This window comes from Leucoraja erinacea, chromosome 11 (genome assembly GCF_028641065.1).
Source record: "Leucoraja erinacea ecotype New England chromosome 11, Leri_hhj_1, whole genome shotgun sequence".
NCBI classification, from domain to species: domain Eukaryota; kingdom Metazoa; phylum Chordata; class Chondrichthyes; order Rajiformes; family Rajidae; genus Leucoraja; species Leucoraja erinaceus.
The window spans coordinates 28,512,769-28,531,195 of NC_073387.1; the positions used below are offsets into that span (position 1 = coordinate 28,512,769).

At 40.4% G+C, this 18,427-nt stretch overlaps 1 protein-coding gene and 1 pseudogene across 1 annotated transcript in view; both read right to left on the bottom strand.

Moving 5' to 3' along the window:
• Positions 1-232: 232 nt before the first annotated feature.
• On the bottom strand, positions 233-2,788 carry LOC129701619 (uncharacterized; annotated as a pseudogene).
• Positions 2,789-8,166: 5,378 nt separating this feature from the next.
• Positions 8,167-18,427, bottom strand: part of LOC129701620 (catenin alpha-1) — a 110,304-nt gene continuing 100,043 nt past the window's right edge. Inside the window, exons 17-18 of the mRNA XM_055642932.1 lie at positions 12,433-12,567; positions 8,167-9,361 (exon numbers count right to left, since the gene is read on the bottom strand). Coding sequence (XP_055498907.1) covers positions 9,077-9,361; positions 12,433-12,567 — 420 coding nt within the window. The 3' untranslated portion in view covers positions 8,167-9,076. The remainder of the gene's footprint in view (positions 9,362-12,432; positions 12,568-18,427) is intronic.

The window sequence follows — 18,427 nt, forward strand, 5'->3', positions numbered from 1 at the left end:
CGTGACTCCGAAGTAAATATCTTTAAAAGGCTTTCCGATTCGATGCCTGAAATAAGGTCTATATGTAAATCTGACATATATGCGATATATTGATTGATAAAATACATTTCTTGATGCTCTGCACACATCATCAGTTATGTAACTTGGGTGTCATTGGGTGTTTCGGGTCTTTCAACATCAGACACCCTCACCCAGGCGACCCAGCCGTGGTTGATCAGACTACAACTTGTGTTCAGGTGGCATTCGCTCCTCCCCATGGACCTCCGCTCCTGATCCAGAGCCATCTCAAGGCTTTCTCCGCTGCCTCTGTGGTGTTCTTGGTGGCTCTTCTCCTCTCCATTCCGTTGATGCCCAGTGCACTCAAGGGTTTGAAGAGCGATTGCCCTGCAAAACCTCTGCAGGCTCGATGGGCATACACCTTGCCTTCCAGCTCTTCGTACTTGGTCTTCTTCTTCTCGTGGGCCTCCTCCAGACAATCCTCCCACGGCACTGTCAATTCCAACAAGACAATGTTCTTGGTTGACTCCGAGACAAGGAGGATGTCTCGCCTCAGGGTGGTCATGGCAATGTGCCGCAGGAACTTCAGCTGTTTCACCAGGTCTAAAGAAAGCTGCCAGTCCTGCGCAGTTGCCAGGATTCCTGATGGATTCCTGGCTGCTGTGGTTCTTGGCAGCTGCACTTCACGAAGGTGATCATCTGGGTGGTGGGACGTGCTCATCTGCAGCTGCTGATTCCCATGCTGATGGCTTCTGCAATGGGTTTAAGAACCTGGTTGTGATGCCAGGTGTGCCGGCCCTGCCCAAGAGCCTTTAGGCAGCAGCTCTGGATGTGTTCCAACGTCCCCTTGCCTGAGCATTGCGGGCAATCCGGAGATTCAGCTTTGCCCCATATGAAGAGGTTCGATGGGCTGGGCAGGACATCGTACACTGCCTGGAACAGGAACTTGATACTGGAGTCACTTTACAGCATCACCTCTCTGGTCCCAGTCACCTTAAACTCCTCCTCCAGGGACTTCCGAGGCAGCTGGAGCTTGATGTCATTTCCTTAAAGGGTGATGTTGCTAAGGCATCCTGGGCAATCCCAGCCACCTCCTGAGGAAGCTGCAGACTTTCCTCTCCAATCTCTCTACGATGGAGATTGAGACTTCGTAGACAAGCAGTGGCCAGAGTATCCTTGGCAGGATACCATGCTGGTAAATCCACGCCTTGAACTTGCCTAGCTGTGGACTTAGCTGCCTTGTCTAGCCCCGACTGGTCCACCGCTCTCAACCAGCACTTCAACTCCTGACAGGTTCCCTGGACAAATGCTGTATCCTTCAGGCTGCTGTTAAACACCTTGCCAAGACTCTTCACTGGCCTTTCGGAGACAGTTGGGATTGGTGTCCCTTCGATGCTGAAGCGGAACCTGTCCATGACTTTGCCCTTCTTCAGCCCCAGTGACCTTGATTTTCCTGGCTTAAACCTCACCCCAGCCCATCTAATCAGTTTCTCCAACACCTGCAGGATCCACCTGCCTCCTGGCACTGACTCAATGGTGACAGTCAGGTCGTCCATGAAGGCTCTGATTGGTGGTTGGCGAACTCCTGACTTGGTCCGAGGGCCCCGGCACACTGGCTCAGCAGACTTGACGATCATGTTCATCGCCAAGGCAAAAAGGATCACAGGGATGGTACAGCCGGTGATGATCCCAACCTCCAGTCTGTACCACTCTGATGTTACTGGCCCTGCTGAGACTCTCATGCTGAACTGGTTGCAATAGTCCAGGATGAAATCTGCCACTTGGCCCGGCACTTGGCCATGACTGTCTGGATCAGCCTGTGCGGGATGGAGTCATAGGCATTGGCCTTTTGCACTGGGCTGTCGATGTTGCCATTGCTGGAGGGGAAGTTGGTTAGCCGCCTCGCTACTAAGATCTTGCCTTCAACGTTTAGCAAGGAGATGATCCTGAACTGATCGATTTTCTTGGAATCTTCTTCCTTTGGGATCCAGACTGCTTCAGGAAATCGCCACTGCTGTGCCACTTTCCCTCTCCTCCAGATGACGTACAGGATCTTCCACAGCCGTTTCAGTAACAAGGGGCAGTTCTTGGAGACCCTGTAGGGGACTCTGTTCGGGCCAGGGGCTGAGCTAGATCTGGACCTTTTCAAGAGTGGCTCTCTACTATCAAATTCCTTGATGGGTGGAGGTGGTTTTATCAGGATGTTGCACTGGCACAGCTCCTGCTGCCCGACGGGGTCGCTGTAGGTGGTCTGGATGTGCCGGACGATCTCCTTCGAGAAAACCAAATTCCCACTGCGCTTCTGCCCTAGCAGTTGTTTGGTGAAGCCGAAGGGGTTGGCTATTAAGTATGCTCGCTTTCTGGCTCTTTCCTGCCGGCGTCTTCAGTGCCATTCAGCTCTACTGAGGGTAAGCAGCTTCTTCCTCAGGATGGCTCGCAACTCAAAGGGGGGGGGGATGTTGCTCTTCGCTGGCTGCTTTGTACTGCTTCTTGAGAGACTTCATCTCCTGCCGGATCTTGTGGATCCTTGCTGCTCTTTGGTTAATGGTGAAAGGTGTTCTGGCAGGCTTCTTCTCCACTGCTCCAAATCTTTCCACAGCTAGGCAGACGATGATTGTCGTCATCATCCACAGCCTTCAGTCCGTGCCTCCCTTCACTGTTGCTTCTAGCACCTTGTCGACGTCCTTGTCGAACTGATGCCAGACTGTGGTCTTGCAGACCTGTGGCCATTTGACCCAAACCTTCTACAGAGGTCTGTTCTGAGGGACTAGTTGCGCCACTTGGAGGCTTCGGGCTCTATGGGGTGTTTCCAGGCCCGGCTCCTCCTGCGTCTCATCAGGTAAAATACCTGTGCGTTGTGACACTAAATATAAATATGACACATATAAAAATAATCAGTCTTCCAAATGGGTTATCAGGCAGAAAGTCTAACTTATTCTACTGGCACTGCATGACAATGCTATTTAATCGGAGAAGAAAAAGAAAGAAGATCTGTGAAATTGTTTGTCCAATACGCAATTAAAATTTTACTTAGATTCTCAAATAACTTGTGCGATACTTTCTGATTAGTTATTTTCTTCCATTAGTTGTACAAAATTGTAAACTTGCTAATGATTAATTACATTAACTTCAGTAAATCTTCTAAACCGTTAGATTTTATTCGTGAAAATCTATGCCTAGTGATACATTCATAATTTGAGATAGAAAGACTGAAATATCATATCAATCTACAAAGAATTATCTGAATAACAAAGTTAACTAAGTTTCAAATTCTACAAACTTTAGTTGCCAGAGATAATTGATTTAACGTTCCTGAAATAGTTACACGCTGTCAGAGTGAATTTCTTATAATACAAGATGTCACAATTGTGGTTTATATAATGCCAAAAATAAATATATTTGCTGAAAATCCAAATCCAAAAATACATGCATGAAAATGGTTTGTCATGCAATTGGTTGGGTATTCAGGAAATGTAACTTAAACCAGACAAACAAAGTTTTGCATGTCAGATGAAAACATTAGTAAGGGAGATATAGAATGAAAATAGAAAGTATTTAAGTGGGACAGCTTATAGTTTTTTCCATAACATTGTGGAGACTCAAAACCTCTAAAATAATATTAGGGAACATATTATTGTCAATAACACACTGCGCTTTATACGACACTGCTTTATAATTGTATTAATTGGGAGGGGAGTGTAAATTCAGTTCAATGCATTTTGAAAGGGACTAATTCACATTAGCGAGGTGGAAATTTCCATTCTAATTTCCAATCACAAAAAAAAGATAATTATAGGGATTCCATAATTCAACGGACACATTAGACTGGACAAAGTTATATATAACCCTTGGTAATTGCCTTGAATTGGCATCCATTTCTCTTTGCATCACCACCGCTCATCTCTCCCTTCACTGTGAGTATATTCAATTCAAATTAATGAACTTTCACTTCCCACGCTTAATTTAATTTGTTAATTGGCTTATTCGATCATCTTTGCCCACGTGTGACCTTCCATCAGGACAACTAGCCAGTGGTTTCAGAAAGCATATATTTTGTGCAAGATTGAAACAAAGGGTCATGAGCAAAGGGGCATTAGAGAAGCCAATCTTAGAAGAGGCAAAATGTACCAGCTAAATGTAATACAAACCCAAAATCAATGTAGTGTTGAATTCCCCCAACAAGCTAGGACCAAGTCATATGAGGTAGCAAACATACTTTAATCTAGAGCTGGTATTTTTTTGGCCACCTTACAAAAAGTACTGGAAACAACAATTCAGGTCTGTGCAAATCAGACATTCAGGGTGAACTGCAATAGTGATTGGCTGGGGTGGGAGATTGCAACCTTCATGTAGTCCACCCTGTTTCGACGAATGTAATCAACCTGGCGTGCACAAACAGAAGATCAAAGAACAAGTTGTCTTACAACTTAAGGCTGTGCACGCCATATAACAATTACAGCACGGAAACAGGCCATGCGCAAGAAGAATGGTTATTGGCTGAAACTTCAGACATTTTTCTCAATTACTTGCTTGCTAAATGAAGTCTGCACACACAGACCATACACGAGGAAAAAAAAAGATAAATTGCATTAAAGAGATCAATATCTGAAATCTGAGATCAACAGAAAATGCTGTAGTAACTCAGCGGGTGAGGCAGCATCTCAGGAGAGAAGGAATGGGCGACGTTTTGGGTCGAGACTTCTTCAGACTGATGTCAGTGGAGGGGGCGGGACAAAGATAGAATGTAGGCGGAGATAGTAAGACTAGTGGGAGAACTGGGATGGGGAAGGGGATAGAGAGAGAAGGCAAGGCTATCTTAAGTTAGAGAAGTCAATGTTCATACACTGGGGAGTAAACCACCCAAGCAAAATGCTGTTCATCCAATTTGCACTGGGCCTCACTCTGACAATGGAGGAGGCCCAGGACAGAAAGGTCAGATTGGGAATGGGCGTGCTGGGCCACCGGGAGATCAGGTACGCTAAGGCGGACTGAGCGGAGGTGTTCAGTGAAACGATCGCCGAGCCTGCACTTGGTCGCGCTGATGTAGAGAAGTTGACTGACACCTGGAACAGTGGATACAGTAGATGAAGTTGGAGGAGGTGCAAGTGAACCTCTGCCTCACCTGGAAAGACTGTTTGGGTCCTTGGATGGAGTCGAGGCGGGAGGTAAAGGGACAGGTGCTGCATCTCCTGTGGTTACAGGGGAAAGTACCTGGGGAAGGGGTGGTTTGGGTAGGAAGGGACGAGTTGACTAGGGAGTTTCAGAAGGACGGTCTCTGCAGAAAGCAGAAAGGGGTGGAGATGGGAAGATGTGGCCAGTAGTAGGATCCCGTTGGAGGTGGCAAAAATGTCGGAGGATTATATGCCGTATGCAACGGCTGATGGGGTGGAAGGCGAGGACAAGGTGGACTCCGTCCTTGTTACAAATGGGGGGGAGGGGGAGTAAGAGCGGAGCTGCGGAATATCGAGGAGACCCTAGTGAGAGCCTCATCTACAAGGGAAGAGGGGAACCCCCGTTTCCTAGAGATGAGTATATATCCGATGCCCTGATATGGAACACCTCATCCTGGGCACAAATGTGGCGTAGGCGGAGGAATTTGGAGTAGGGGATATAGTCTTTACAGGAAGCAGAGTGGGAAGTGTAGTCAAGATAGCTATGGGAGTCAGTAGATTTGTAGTAGATGTCGTTCAATAGTCTGTTTCCTGTGATGGAGACGGTGAGATCTAGAAACGGTCGGGAGATGTCGGAGATGGTCCAAGTGAATTTGAGTACAAGATGGAAATTAGTGGTGAAGTTGATGGTCAGTAAGATCCGCATGGGTGCAGGAGTTAGCACCAATGCAGTCGTCAATGTTGCGGAGGTATAGTTCGGGGATAGGACTTCAGTAGTCTGTTTCCTGTGATGGAGACGGTGATAACTAGAAACTGTAGTCAATAGTCTGTTTCTTGTGATGGACATTGTCAGATCTAGAAATGGTAGTCAATAGTCTGTTTCTTGTGATGGACATTGTCAGATCTAGAAATGGTAGTCAATGGTCTGTTTCCCATGATAATATCTGAAATCTGTTCTTCAATGTTATGCACTTTTTGTATAGAAAAAGTGAGCATATAGGCAAGCACATTCTGCAGCCTTGTGCACTCAAAACTGCAGCATGAAACAACCACCTTGCAGTTAATGCACATGGACCTCAAAGTACATGATTCACCCGAGGTCATTACAAAAATTAAAGTGATTAGATGTCTTGCCAAGATACATAAATGAACAAGAAATACTATTCACTGTGCAAGTCAGGTCACCTCCAGGATATTGAATCCAATTTTGGTCCTTGTAGGGTGGCAATTGAGATAGAGAACATTACACTTGGAAGAAAAGCAGGTTTAATTGAGGTAATCAAAATACAGAATTCTATTTGCTTTATGGAGGCAATTTGGGCTGGTCAGGGGATGAGCATGAACACAGATTGCTAGACTAATTTACCACTGTACAAAGTTTCTGCCTCATATAGTTAGTACAGATTAGTTGCAAGCTTTCAACAGGGTGATGGACAGCTTCCTGAATGGTCAAAATCCCCAAAACGTTAACTGGCAGATGGGGATTTACAAATCGGTGCATCCACCGGTAACAATTTACCAGAACATGTGTGATGTCTTTTGTGAATACAGAAAAATCTCACATTTTTCTCTCCTAAACTTCGAACTATTTTTTATTCTTCCATCTTCTCTGAATATTTCAAGGCTGATGCATGGAAGATGAATGACATCATATGAACATAAAAGCTACAGATGCTGGAAATCCAAAAAGAAAACAAAAACAGAAAATGTAGGAAAAACTCAGGTCAGGCAGTATCTCAGTGGAAACAGAAAACACGGAAAAAAATCAGGACAAAAACCTCTCTTCCCTTTTGTACATTCAGATATTAACTGAGACCACTTTGATTCGAGGCCTCATTTCCGACGTGCAAATTGACATAAACTGGAGTCGATCTAAACCAAAAAGTGTTTTTTTTGATAAAATATATGCATCATGCTTTGAAACTGATTTATTAGTCAGCAACCTCCAGAAATAATTATATTTAAAATAAATCCAAGTGCATAACCGTTTTTTTTTTTTACACTCCCCATATCTGGATCATTCAAATTCTAAACTAATGTGGGCAATGCACCATTTTCTATTCAGTAAAGGGCCTGTTCCACTATGGCGACATGATTTGTGAGTTTAGAAGAGGTTGCGCTCGCCACAAACTTGCAGCATGGTCGACAAGTGGTCCTAGGTCACTGTAACTCTCCTTCATGCTCATGAGAAGTTCACGCATACTCACTGCCTCGGTTTGGTCGAGGAAAAATGTTCAATATGCTGAAAATGTTACCGCAAGTAAAAATTGGTCGGCATGGTTCTTTTGAACTCACAGTGCTGTGGTAGTGGGGTCGCCATTTAGTTATAGGTAGTCGAGGTAGCCATAGGCAATCTCCTTTGCTGACCGGGCATTTTAATTGGCTCATTAGGGGAAAAAAACGTATGCACGAGTTGTCAGAATAAAGGACAACCGACCAGTAATGTTAAATGCACGCTAAACTTTATTAAAAGTTGTCTGGTTTCTTAAAAGTATCTCCACTCCTTCTACCATCCCCCCCCCCCCCCTTCTCCCCCCTTCTCCCCCCTTCCACCCTCCCCTCTTTTAAAGTTCTCACCGTACATTGTGCCAGCTGTCTTTTACCTTCCTGTTCATCGCGGGTATCACCTTGGCTTTGTACCGTGTGTATTTCAGACAACGCTCCCCCGCTTTCCCTGCCCCCGCCTTTGCTGTGTGTGTGTGCGTGTGTGCGCGCGCGTCGATCCAGCTCGCAGTGTCATCGCTGACGGTCGATCGAGCTTGCGGTTTTTCAGGCGAGTGCTCCCGAGCTTGAAGGTCGAAGACAGTTGCTGAAAGGTCGCGTAAGTGGGACAGGCCCGTGACATTTAACATAATTCAATTCCATGATCAGAACAACCTCTGCTCAGACATAAGTTGGGCAAAATCTTCAACTGGAATTCAAAGAAAACTTTTCAATGAGCTTTGTCCAAGACTGCAGTATGTAACACACTATTTTGTTTTGCACTTACATGGCATAGTAACAATGATACATTTCAGTTGATTACAAATGATAGGACGTAATTTCAGAATGCCAAAAGTTAAAAGGTCAAAATTGTAACTTTATTGGAGAATTATAGCCAGTACAGAAGTAAATTTATGCTTCAAATAGAATCTAAATCATGAAAAAGATTTTTTTTAAAGTACTTACGCGTGGTACATTACATCTCTAGTTACTAATTTAGGATTGTCTTCCAATGATTATCATACCCATTACATTTTACCTTGATATATATGATTGCGTAGCACAATAATATTTTGGCTATTTAAGCTCTATTAACCACAACCAAAGATCATATTAATGTTGAGGGATGTGTAATGAACTTGCCCCGTTATCAATAAGCGAACAAAAACAAATATGGTAATAAGAACTCCCTGTGGGTTTGACTACAGGAAGAGGGTGAGGGTTGCGAAGGACTAGAAGAAAATAAGTGTTAATTCAAAATTGCAAACCAATCCACATATTAACAAACCAACTGAAACAATTAAACCAATCAAAACTTCTACTAGAATGTAATGCCTTAAAGTCTTTCATTACTGTACAAATGTGAATGATTATTGAATTTTTTTTTAAAGTTCATTGCCATTCACTTGATTGCAAGAACTTGCGGACTTAAAAAAATCAATATCCAATCTGCACATCCCTCATAAAGTTCAAGTTTCTTACATAATTTTATATTATTAAAGCAGTTATTAACTAGTTACCAGAGAGACAAAGCTCAAATTTGACCTAGTGTGCACATCATTCCAACTTCCCATTCCAATTATGGAATGAAGCCTAATTTTATTTAAGCAAGAAAGAATGCGTAACTTGCTATGATACACATTTATATATGTATATTAAAAGCCTACGTTTAAGTTTTTAAAAGTTAAGCAAATTATAGAAAGAGTTCCTGAAACCATTCAATTGTACTTTTATCAGTGATATATTATAGGAATGTTTTCTCTCTTTTAAATGCTATCCATAGCTTTAAACTCGCTGAGAGCCTGCACTGGTGAGACGTGCCTTTTCTGAGATGATCTTTTAACTTTGTGAATGTCATCATTTTTCTCCCTCTTTACCAATGGCTTCTTCTCTGGAGCCCTCATTTTCCATGAAACTGCAGGCATGTTTAATGATGCCATGCCAAGAGACTTCTGGTATTTAGTGGATGCCACGTAGGAAGCTTTAACCGTTTGCACAACAGCATTCATCAAGTTCTTTGCAGCTTGAATCAGAGACATCGCACTATCCACCTGCAAGCGAGACACAAAATATAGATGTTTTAAAAATATACTTTCAATACAATTTTCTGTGAGCCTGCAATTAACACAAAGCAATTTTTACATACACTCAAGATTATATGTACTATTTAGTAACCTTGTTCAGTATGTGGCTTGAGCTATTAATGTTATCCTGTCAGTGCGAACTGCAAGTCATCATGTAAATATACAAAATTTAATAAACCAACTTTTTCCAGTTGCTGTTCTGTCAAAATTGGATATCAAAGCCACTTTCTGTTGAGAACTGATGCTAAAGTTATGAAATATTCTACATATGAAATTGTTGAATGCACAACTTCATTGCAAATTATACTGCATAACATTGCACTTTGCCAAAATTATAAAACACCTTCAAGATTCATATAAAATTGGTGATTACATTGTTATTTTCTCTATTTCACTCCTGAATTTATTGGGTAGCGATACAGCCTCATTGGCATTGATAGGATTGCAATGCCTTACAAAATGGTTAAGTGAGCCTACACAGCAAGTATTGACATATTAGTAAACTGTAAATTATTTCAACCAACCCAAATCTTGTTCTTACCAATAGTTCAAAAGTTTTTCCTGGATGGCTACGCATGGCAGGATGCCGAACTATATCTTTACAGAATTGGTAAGCAATCAGCAGATAATCTAATACTTAGATCAATGCAGGAAGCTAAAAATGTACCAATCATAAACAAAAAGAAAAATAGACATCCCCATGAAACTTCAGATATTACACGGCTCAAATTTAACGGTTGCCCGGGGTGCCAATGGCCACCTAAAGCCCCGTCAGGCAGCCTAAAAGCTGTGTCATTTTGCCCGGCTTGGTAAGCATCCGGGACACCTATCGTTCAACTCTGAGCGGGCCCAACCTCTCTCTGTCACTCTCCGTCTCCGCCCACCATCCGTGTCCGGGCCGCCGAGTCTCCCCTCTCCGGCCACTCCTCATCCGCCTGCACGGTCGGCCGCCTTGCACATGCGCACTGCCAGCACATCCTCGGCTGCCCTGCACATACGCACTGTCACGGCCTGCACATCCTCTCCCTGCACATGCGCACTGCCACAGCAACTGGTCGACGCCGGGCAGTTTCTCCCTCCTTTTGCATTGTGGGAGATCTGGCTGCCATTGCTGTCCGGTCGCCGCCTCACCTCAACCGCTGAAACCCAATGCAGAATCAGTCCTTGGAGTATCTTTTGCTTCTTGGTTTTCCTGGTCCTCCAAAAATATTCCAAATTGAATTTAAACTGGAGGTGGTGGAAGGTCCACCACCAAACTCCAAACTCTGAACAATAACAGCCTATTGCACTTTATCTGTTTATTTATTGTGTATATATATGATCTACGATATACACACTGAACTTTTATCTCCTGTTCTGTATTATGTTTACATATTCTGTTGTGCTGCAGCAAGCAAGAATTTCATTGTCCTATCTGGGACACATGACAATTAAACTCTCTTGACTCTTGACTGGGGCTTAAGCAAAAAAAGGGTTCTTGGGAAAAAAGAGCTACCTTAAATTTAGTTGTGTCTGGTTGGGTAACTATCGTAGGGTGAAGACTATTCCATGCTTTAATTGTGCGGGGGAACTCAATGGAGCAGCCAGCATCTCTGGGTAGAAGAAATTGGGTGACGTTTCGGGTAGACCCTTCTTTAGACTCCCTCCAGTTTTAGTGTTTTTAGTTTAATTTAAAGATACAGCGTGGAAACAGGCCCTGCATTACCTATATCATCTTTCTCTCCCTGCCTCAACACAAGATTTATTTTGTCAAGTACTGAAATGATTCTGTATGTTGCAACGCTAAAATTGTAGTCTTAACTGGCATAATAAAATTGCAACATGTAGAAATTGTAACAACAATGAGATAGTATTTTTTTTTAAAGTTAATGTTATTTTCTGTAATAGCACTACAGATTTAACTCAGTTGGCACACTGCTATTTTGTGTAAATTAGGGAGAAGGTGGAAAAAAACTAGTCAATTTAAATATAATTGTTTTTCAGCAATACATAGCTATTTGGTTTGCTAATTAATAGTCAGTTCAACAAACATGTTGAGAACATTACGAACTTGTTTAAGAAAGAACTGCAGATGCTGGTAAAATCGAAGGTAGACAAAATGCTGGAGAAACTCAGAGGGTAAGGCAACATCTATTGAGAGAAGGAATTGGTGACGATTCAGATCGTGACCCATCTTGAGTCTGAAGAAGAGTCCAGACCCGAAACGCCGCCAATTCCTTCTCTCCATAGATGCTGCCTCACCCGCTGAGTTTCTCCAACGTTAAGAACTTGCTGTATATCATTAACTCTTTACTCTATTACTTTATCAACTTTTAAATTCCATACAATATAATTGACGATTGGCATAAACTTACATGGATCAGGCATATCTATTTTAAATGTAAGTGAACAGGGGTATGGAAGTTCTGCGAGAGCTCTGTGGCATTTGAACTGATACACAATCAGACCCTAATTGAAAGTAGTAAGGAACGGATTGTGCCTTTGAATACAAGCTGGTTTTATTAGAGATGGAACATCTTAACCCGTACAAAGAAAATGGCAAGTACGGTGCAAAGGCACAATGAGCAGTACAATTTATTGATGTATCTCTGGATTACTAAGCACTCAAAAGTGATTGGTCTGATGGGTAAAATATGAAATTAAAGTTAACTGCCTCCCGATACAAAATGATGGGCTCCCTGCACTAAATCACCACATAGAAAGAGCTGAGAGATTGCCACATTCTAAGAGCTGAGGGAAGATTAGAGGACTCCAAATACTTATTTTTGTTCACCACCATGCCAACAGCCACACGATTTTCTATCAGCATTGGACAGGTGAACATCGAATACATGCCCAGTACCTTCGTCAGGTACCATCACGCTAATGAACTACCTACCTGCTGGCCCAGAACGTGTGATATAGAAAGCCAATGTCTGTTCAGAGTCAAGAGAATTTTATTGTCATATGCCCTAAAACGGAACAATGAAATTCTTGCTTCACAATACAATCTCAATACAACAGATTATCTTTTCATTCCTGCATCACCATATACTTACTCCAGACACAATTAGTTCTCCACCAAGGTTTTGAACTTCTGCCTTTACTTTGCTGCAGATATTCAACTGATGGCAATACAAGGCAATGCGCTGCAGATAAGCCAATAAATCTTGCTTGCAGCTGGAGTCTGGACACTGCAAAAAAAAAGTTAAAAATGTCAATTCCTATCAATAATCAGCTATTTCTATGCTTGCCCACAACATATTCACATGTGCCCAATCCCAAATTTCCCTAAAATCTATTCTCGAAAATGCCCATTAACCCTTTCAATTATCCAGGCACCCACCACATTAGGAACAATGTACAGCAGCCAAATGTTGGAGAAAACTGAACCATTCTAATTCTCAACAGCAAGCTTCCCTCAGCTACATCAAAATATATTTCCTGATGACAGTCTATATAATCTCTCTCAATCCTATAAATGGATCTTAGAGTACCCATCTGTGCTAACAATAACGTATGAACCCAAATTATTAGAAAGACTGAAGCCATTGATATTGGTTCTCGCCACAACTCTATACACTCCACAGCATCTGTATAAACCTTTATCGTTGTTTGTAACCTTGATATAAAGTTCAAGTCTGAGACAATAAGCTATTGGGAATCTCAAGGTTTTCGATATCACAAACAAATCTAGGGATATGGAGACTCATTAGATGTGCAGCTGCGGTAATTGATCAGCCACAGTCGTATTAAATGGCAAAGCAGACATAAAGAGCTGAATGGTATACTTTTCCATTCCTTATTTCGGTAATCACTTTCAGCTCCACAATTGTCTCAGATATCTACACCTCTTATTCTAGCCTCTTGCACCTTCCTGGCACCAAGCCCCAAAACCCTGAAACCCCTTCTCCATTCCCTCCAGCTCTCTTTTCTTGTTTAAAGCTCTTTTCAACTAACATCTTTTGTGGCACCTTTGGATGTTTTACTACATTCTTCTTCTACTTGCGTATGGCGTGCACAGCCTAAAGTTGTAGGACAACTTGTTCAATTTGATCTTATTTGGTTGTGCACGCCAGGTTGATTGCATTCGTCGAAACAGGGCGGACCACGTAAAGGTTGCAATCTCACACCCTTTTACTACATTAAATATATTGTATACATAAATATGATGCGACCTACTACTCCATAGACATGCCATTTGTGACTGAAATATTGTTTCTAGAGATGGATTTAAATTTATTGCCAGTCAGTCTGCACAAAGTGATAAACCATGTCATTGCCTACATTTACCTAGTCCCCTTAAATTCTCAAAAATTGTATCACCTTTTAATCATTTATTTTACTCTGCCGGAGATACTACCCGATTTACATATTTGTTCCTCATAAGCAAACGATTTATGCACGTGAAAGGAAGAGCCTACAGAAATGGCTGCAAAATACATTTTTTTAGAACTAAAAGCCATTAAGTGCCCATGACCTGGATATCTCTACTCAGATGGGCTAAAGTGCAGGTGTTTATGCAGGTAAAACCTTATGAGAACTCGTCTGTTAGGAAGAATGTAATTTTCTAAAATATGTATAAATAGAAATTTGTGGTAAATGGCAGAGATGGATTATCATATTCTAATTTGTGCGCCCGCCCTTTTCTGCCTCGTGAAGTACTTCATGGGATACCTCCCAGTTAAGGAGAGTGCATAAAATGCTAGTAATGCTGACAGGTTAGAGGGTTGGGTCTAGTTGGATCTATCTAAATAACCTAATTATTACCACGGCCTGCAGAACTAATCTTGACTAGCAGGGGTAACCTGAAAATAGAAACAACCTATTTGATTTTCTCCTTTGATTATGTCAGTTTATCTGCACAATCTAACTGTTAAATCAAATCACTCAGAATTTATAAAAGGAATTTAAACAAAAAATGTTGTAGTTTGTCCAAAATTAGTGCCAATTGAGCTTGTGTACACAATTTAGCCGTCACCATTCCAGAGAGGGATCCAATATTGACACAATGAAAAGCTTGATTGGCTAATACTGCTAGCCTTGTTTCACAAATAATTGCCGGGCCTGGTCATCTTTGAACAAAAGACTAATCATAGTTCATTTCCAATGTTAAATAGTTGACACCCTCTATTTGAATATCACTTAAGAGAATATCCCTCCATTGATATTGGAGGGAGAAGTATACAACATTAATGTAGTCTGCCATTTTTGCCTTCATGTCTGATGGTTAAGCATCTTGTTGTAATACAGTCTTGAATGAGAAATAATGCTGCTGTGATCTCTCCTTTGGATTTGCTGTAATGGATTTAACTATGTGGTCCTTTGTATGATTTAGTATGTTAAACACATAATATTATACTATTTACTAGTACTGCTAGTGTTGTTTGTTTCCTTCAAAAGCAAAAACTGAAGTATGGGTGCATAGGAAAAAAAGGTGTGATGAATGGATCAAATATATTAGAAAATATTTCTGCATCTCCGTGCGGGACTTAATGTAATCCTATTTTCAATCTTGATTATTTGCTTTGAGATTACAAAAAACAAGCTACTTTAGGAATAATAATCCTTGTTTTATGACCAAATTTCCCACAGATCAATCCATATTCTATCTTGTCATTATAAGCTTAAATGTGGATTTGCATCAATTACTGGTATGGCTGGTTTTATGTTTTAAGCAGGTAGGTTTTACATTTGTCTATTAATAGATGGACATGTATGGGCTAACTGGGTAATTAAGTTGCAAGTAATTAGTTAGCTATTCAATCAATTCAAAACATTTTATGACCAATTTAGACTGTGTATAATCCTTGTACATATGAAAATGACAAACCTAAACGATCTGAATAAACATATCCTTAAATGCAAACTTATAGTTAATCGTTATTTGTACCAATTTCATATTTTACGTCAATTCTCTATTAATGAAAATATTTTAAGATGACGGAATGCACCAAAAGACTAAGATAATTTCAAATTTGCAAAAAAGGTCATTTTTAATTAAAGCTATGAAAAGATAGACAAGCTCTTGCCATCAATTTTGGTATAAAAACATATCCCCCTGGCTATTAGTCCAAATACAGAAATACAGATGAATATTTTTCCAATTTCATTCAGCAGGGAAGTTGCTTAACCTGATTAGCTTTTTAACAAAATATATCCTATCACAAAATATATCCCAAACACTGGAAACCCACAGTACAATCCAGTTATTACAACTAATGGATTTTAGCACCTCAATTATGTTAAAGTAGAACTGGTTGTCACAATCCAGTTGATTAAGTTACTGCTAATTATAAGTAGTGTTTATTCAGACATCTATACGAGCATCTGCAAAGACTGCATTGAGACAAAAAGGTCTTCAGTCACCGTGCATTGCTCCAATTTCAGAGCACTTCCACAATACTGAGCGAAACAAGCAGTGAACAAGTTCAGAATGTCCACACCTGTTTGCTCTCACGTTATTTACCAAATCACATATTTTAATTTTGAATGGTGAAAATTATAGCAATTATGTACTAGGATTTATAACTCAATGCAGTTGTGTTTTTATTCTCTATTTTTCAAAAGATACAGTATGCTGAATTAAAAATGACAAAGATCCTATTAAATTGCTAATTATATTTCAGTTTCATGGAGTAAACGGTTGCCAGAAAATCTACAGCCAATAAGAGGTAGTAAGTTGGCATGCATTTTAAAACTCATTTGTGCAACTAATTTAATATTCGAATATCATTAGAAAATACTTTTAAGGTTCAGAAGCACAATTCAAGAACACACTATATGATAACGATTCACAGCTAGCCTTGGGCAATGAAATAGGCTATATGATTCAGATATTTAATATATATAATTCAGGAATATCTACATATATATAAATAAAAATCTCCTCCGATATATACAGTGCCCACCATAATGTTTGGGACAAAGACACATCATTTATTTATTTGCCTCTGTATTCCACAATTTGAGATTTGCAATAGTAAAAAAAAAATCACATGTAGTTAACTGCACTTTGTCAGATTTTAATAAAGGCCATTTTTATACATTTTGGTTCCACCTTGAAGAAGTTACAGCAGTGTTTATACTTAGTCCCCCCAGTTCAGGGCACCATAATGTTTGGGACACAGCAGTGTCATGTAAATGAAAGTAGTCATGTTTAGTATTTTGTTGCATATCCTTTGCATGCAATGACTGCTTGAAGTCTGCGCTTCATGGACATCACCAGTTGCTGGGTGTCTTCTCTGGTGATGCCTGTATTGCAACCATCTTTCGCTTATGCTTGTTTTGGGAGCTAGTCCCCTTCAGTTTGCTCTTCAAGGCATGCTCAATTGGGTTCAGGATGATTACTTTGCTCTTGACATCACTCTGATAAGTTAATCTTCATTTCATCTATACACAAGACCTTTTTCCAGAACTGTGGTTGCTCTTTTAAGTACTTCTTGGCAAACTGTAACTGGGTCATCCTATTTTTGCAGCTAACTAGTGGTTTGCATCTTGCAGTGTTGCCTCTGTATTTCTGTTCATGAAGTCTTCTGTGGACAGTGGACATTGACAAATCCACACCTGACTCCTGAAGAGTGTTTCTGATCTGTCGGACAGGTGTTTGGGGATTTTTCTTTATTATAGAGAGAATTCTTCTGTCATCAGCTGTGGAGGTCTTCCTTGCCCTGCCAGTCCCTTTACGATTAATAAACTAACCAGTGCTCTCTTTCTTCTTAAGGATGTTACAAACAGTTGATTTTGGTAAGCCTAAGGTTTGGCTGATGTCTCCAACAGTTTTATTCTTGTTTCTCAGTCTCATAATGGCTTCTTTGACTTTCATTGGCACGTCTTTGGTCCTCATGTTGATAAACAACAATAAATGTTTCCAAAGGTGATGGAAAGACTGGAGGAAAGACTAGGTGCTGTGAGCTCTTTTTGTTTTTTGGGTCACATAAATTTTATTCTGGGTCTGGCTGCGACCAATTGTGATGGTTATATGCAGTCTTTCCTCCAGTCTTTCCAGTCAGCACCTAGTCTTTCCTCCAGTCTTTCCACATATATATATATATATTTTTTTTAATTTGTATTTTTATTAGAAGCAATGTACAGTAGTATAAACCGTGGCATAAGACATAATACATTTCGGGTACAACTTCTTGTTTTAAATTTAACAATAAAAAAGTCACAGAAGAAAGAAAAAGAGTGTAAAGAAAAAAGTAAGGGAAATAGTGATGTGTAGTTTGTAGAAGAATAGAGAGAAGAAACCCCATAGAGTTGTAAAAAAAAAGGAAAAAAGAACGGAAAAACAGGACATAAATGGGATATACCTACTTCATATCTTTCCACACACCTCACCCAGTTCAGAAAAAGTTAATTTCCAGTTGTGTTGCACCATATTATACTTGTAATAAATCGATGAAAGGAGACCATATCTTTAAGAATTGCTCTAATTTTCCTGCTAGGCCGAATCTCATATCTTCAAGATGTAGCGTCTCAGACATGCTTGTGATCCACATTTTAAGCGTTGGGGTGGGTGCATTTTTCCAAAATTTGAGTATAAGTTTTTTTGCCATTATCAAGCTGTAGTTAAGGAAACGTCTTTGAAATGAAGTTAGCTCGGAGCAGGCTTCTGTTGCTCTGAAAATAATCAATTATATGTTGGGGTCCAATTTTATTTTAAATAGTTTTATGAAGATTTCAAAGATTTATTTCCAAAATTTATGGGGTTTTATGCAGGAGACGAAGGAGTGTGCTATAGTTGCTTCTTGAGATAAACATTTATCACAGATGGGGGAAACATTTGGAAACATTTTATTCAGTTTGGTTTTTGAGTAATATAGTCTATGTAATATTTTAAATTAGATTAGGATATGTCTTACATTAATCGAGCAGTTATGTACATATAGAAGATATTTATCCCATCTGTCTTTAGGCATTTTTATAGTTAGTTCCTGTTCCCACTCTCTTCTAATTGCATCTGACGATGGTATCTCTATATTTAGAATGATATTATACAAGTATGATATTAAGTTATTTGATTCAGCCTTTCTGTTCATGCCTTCATCTAAT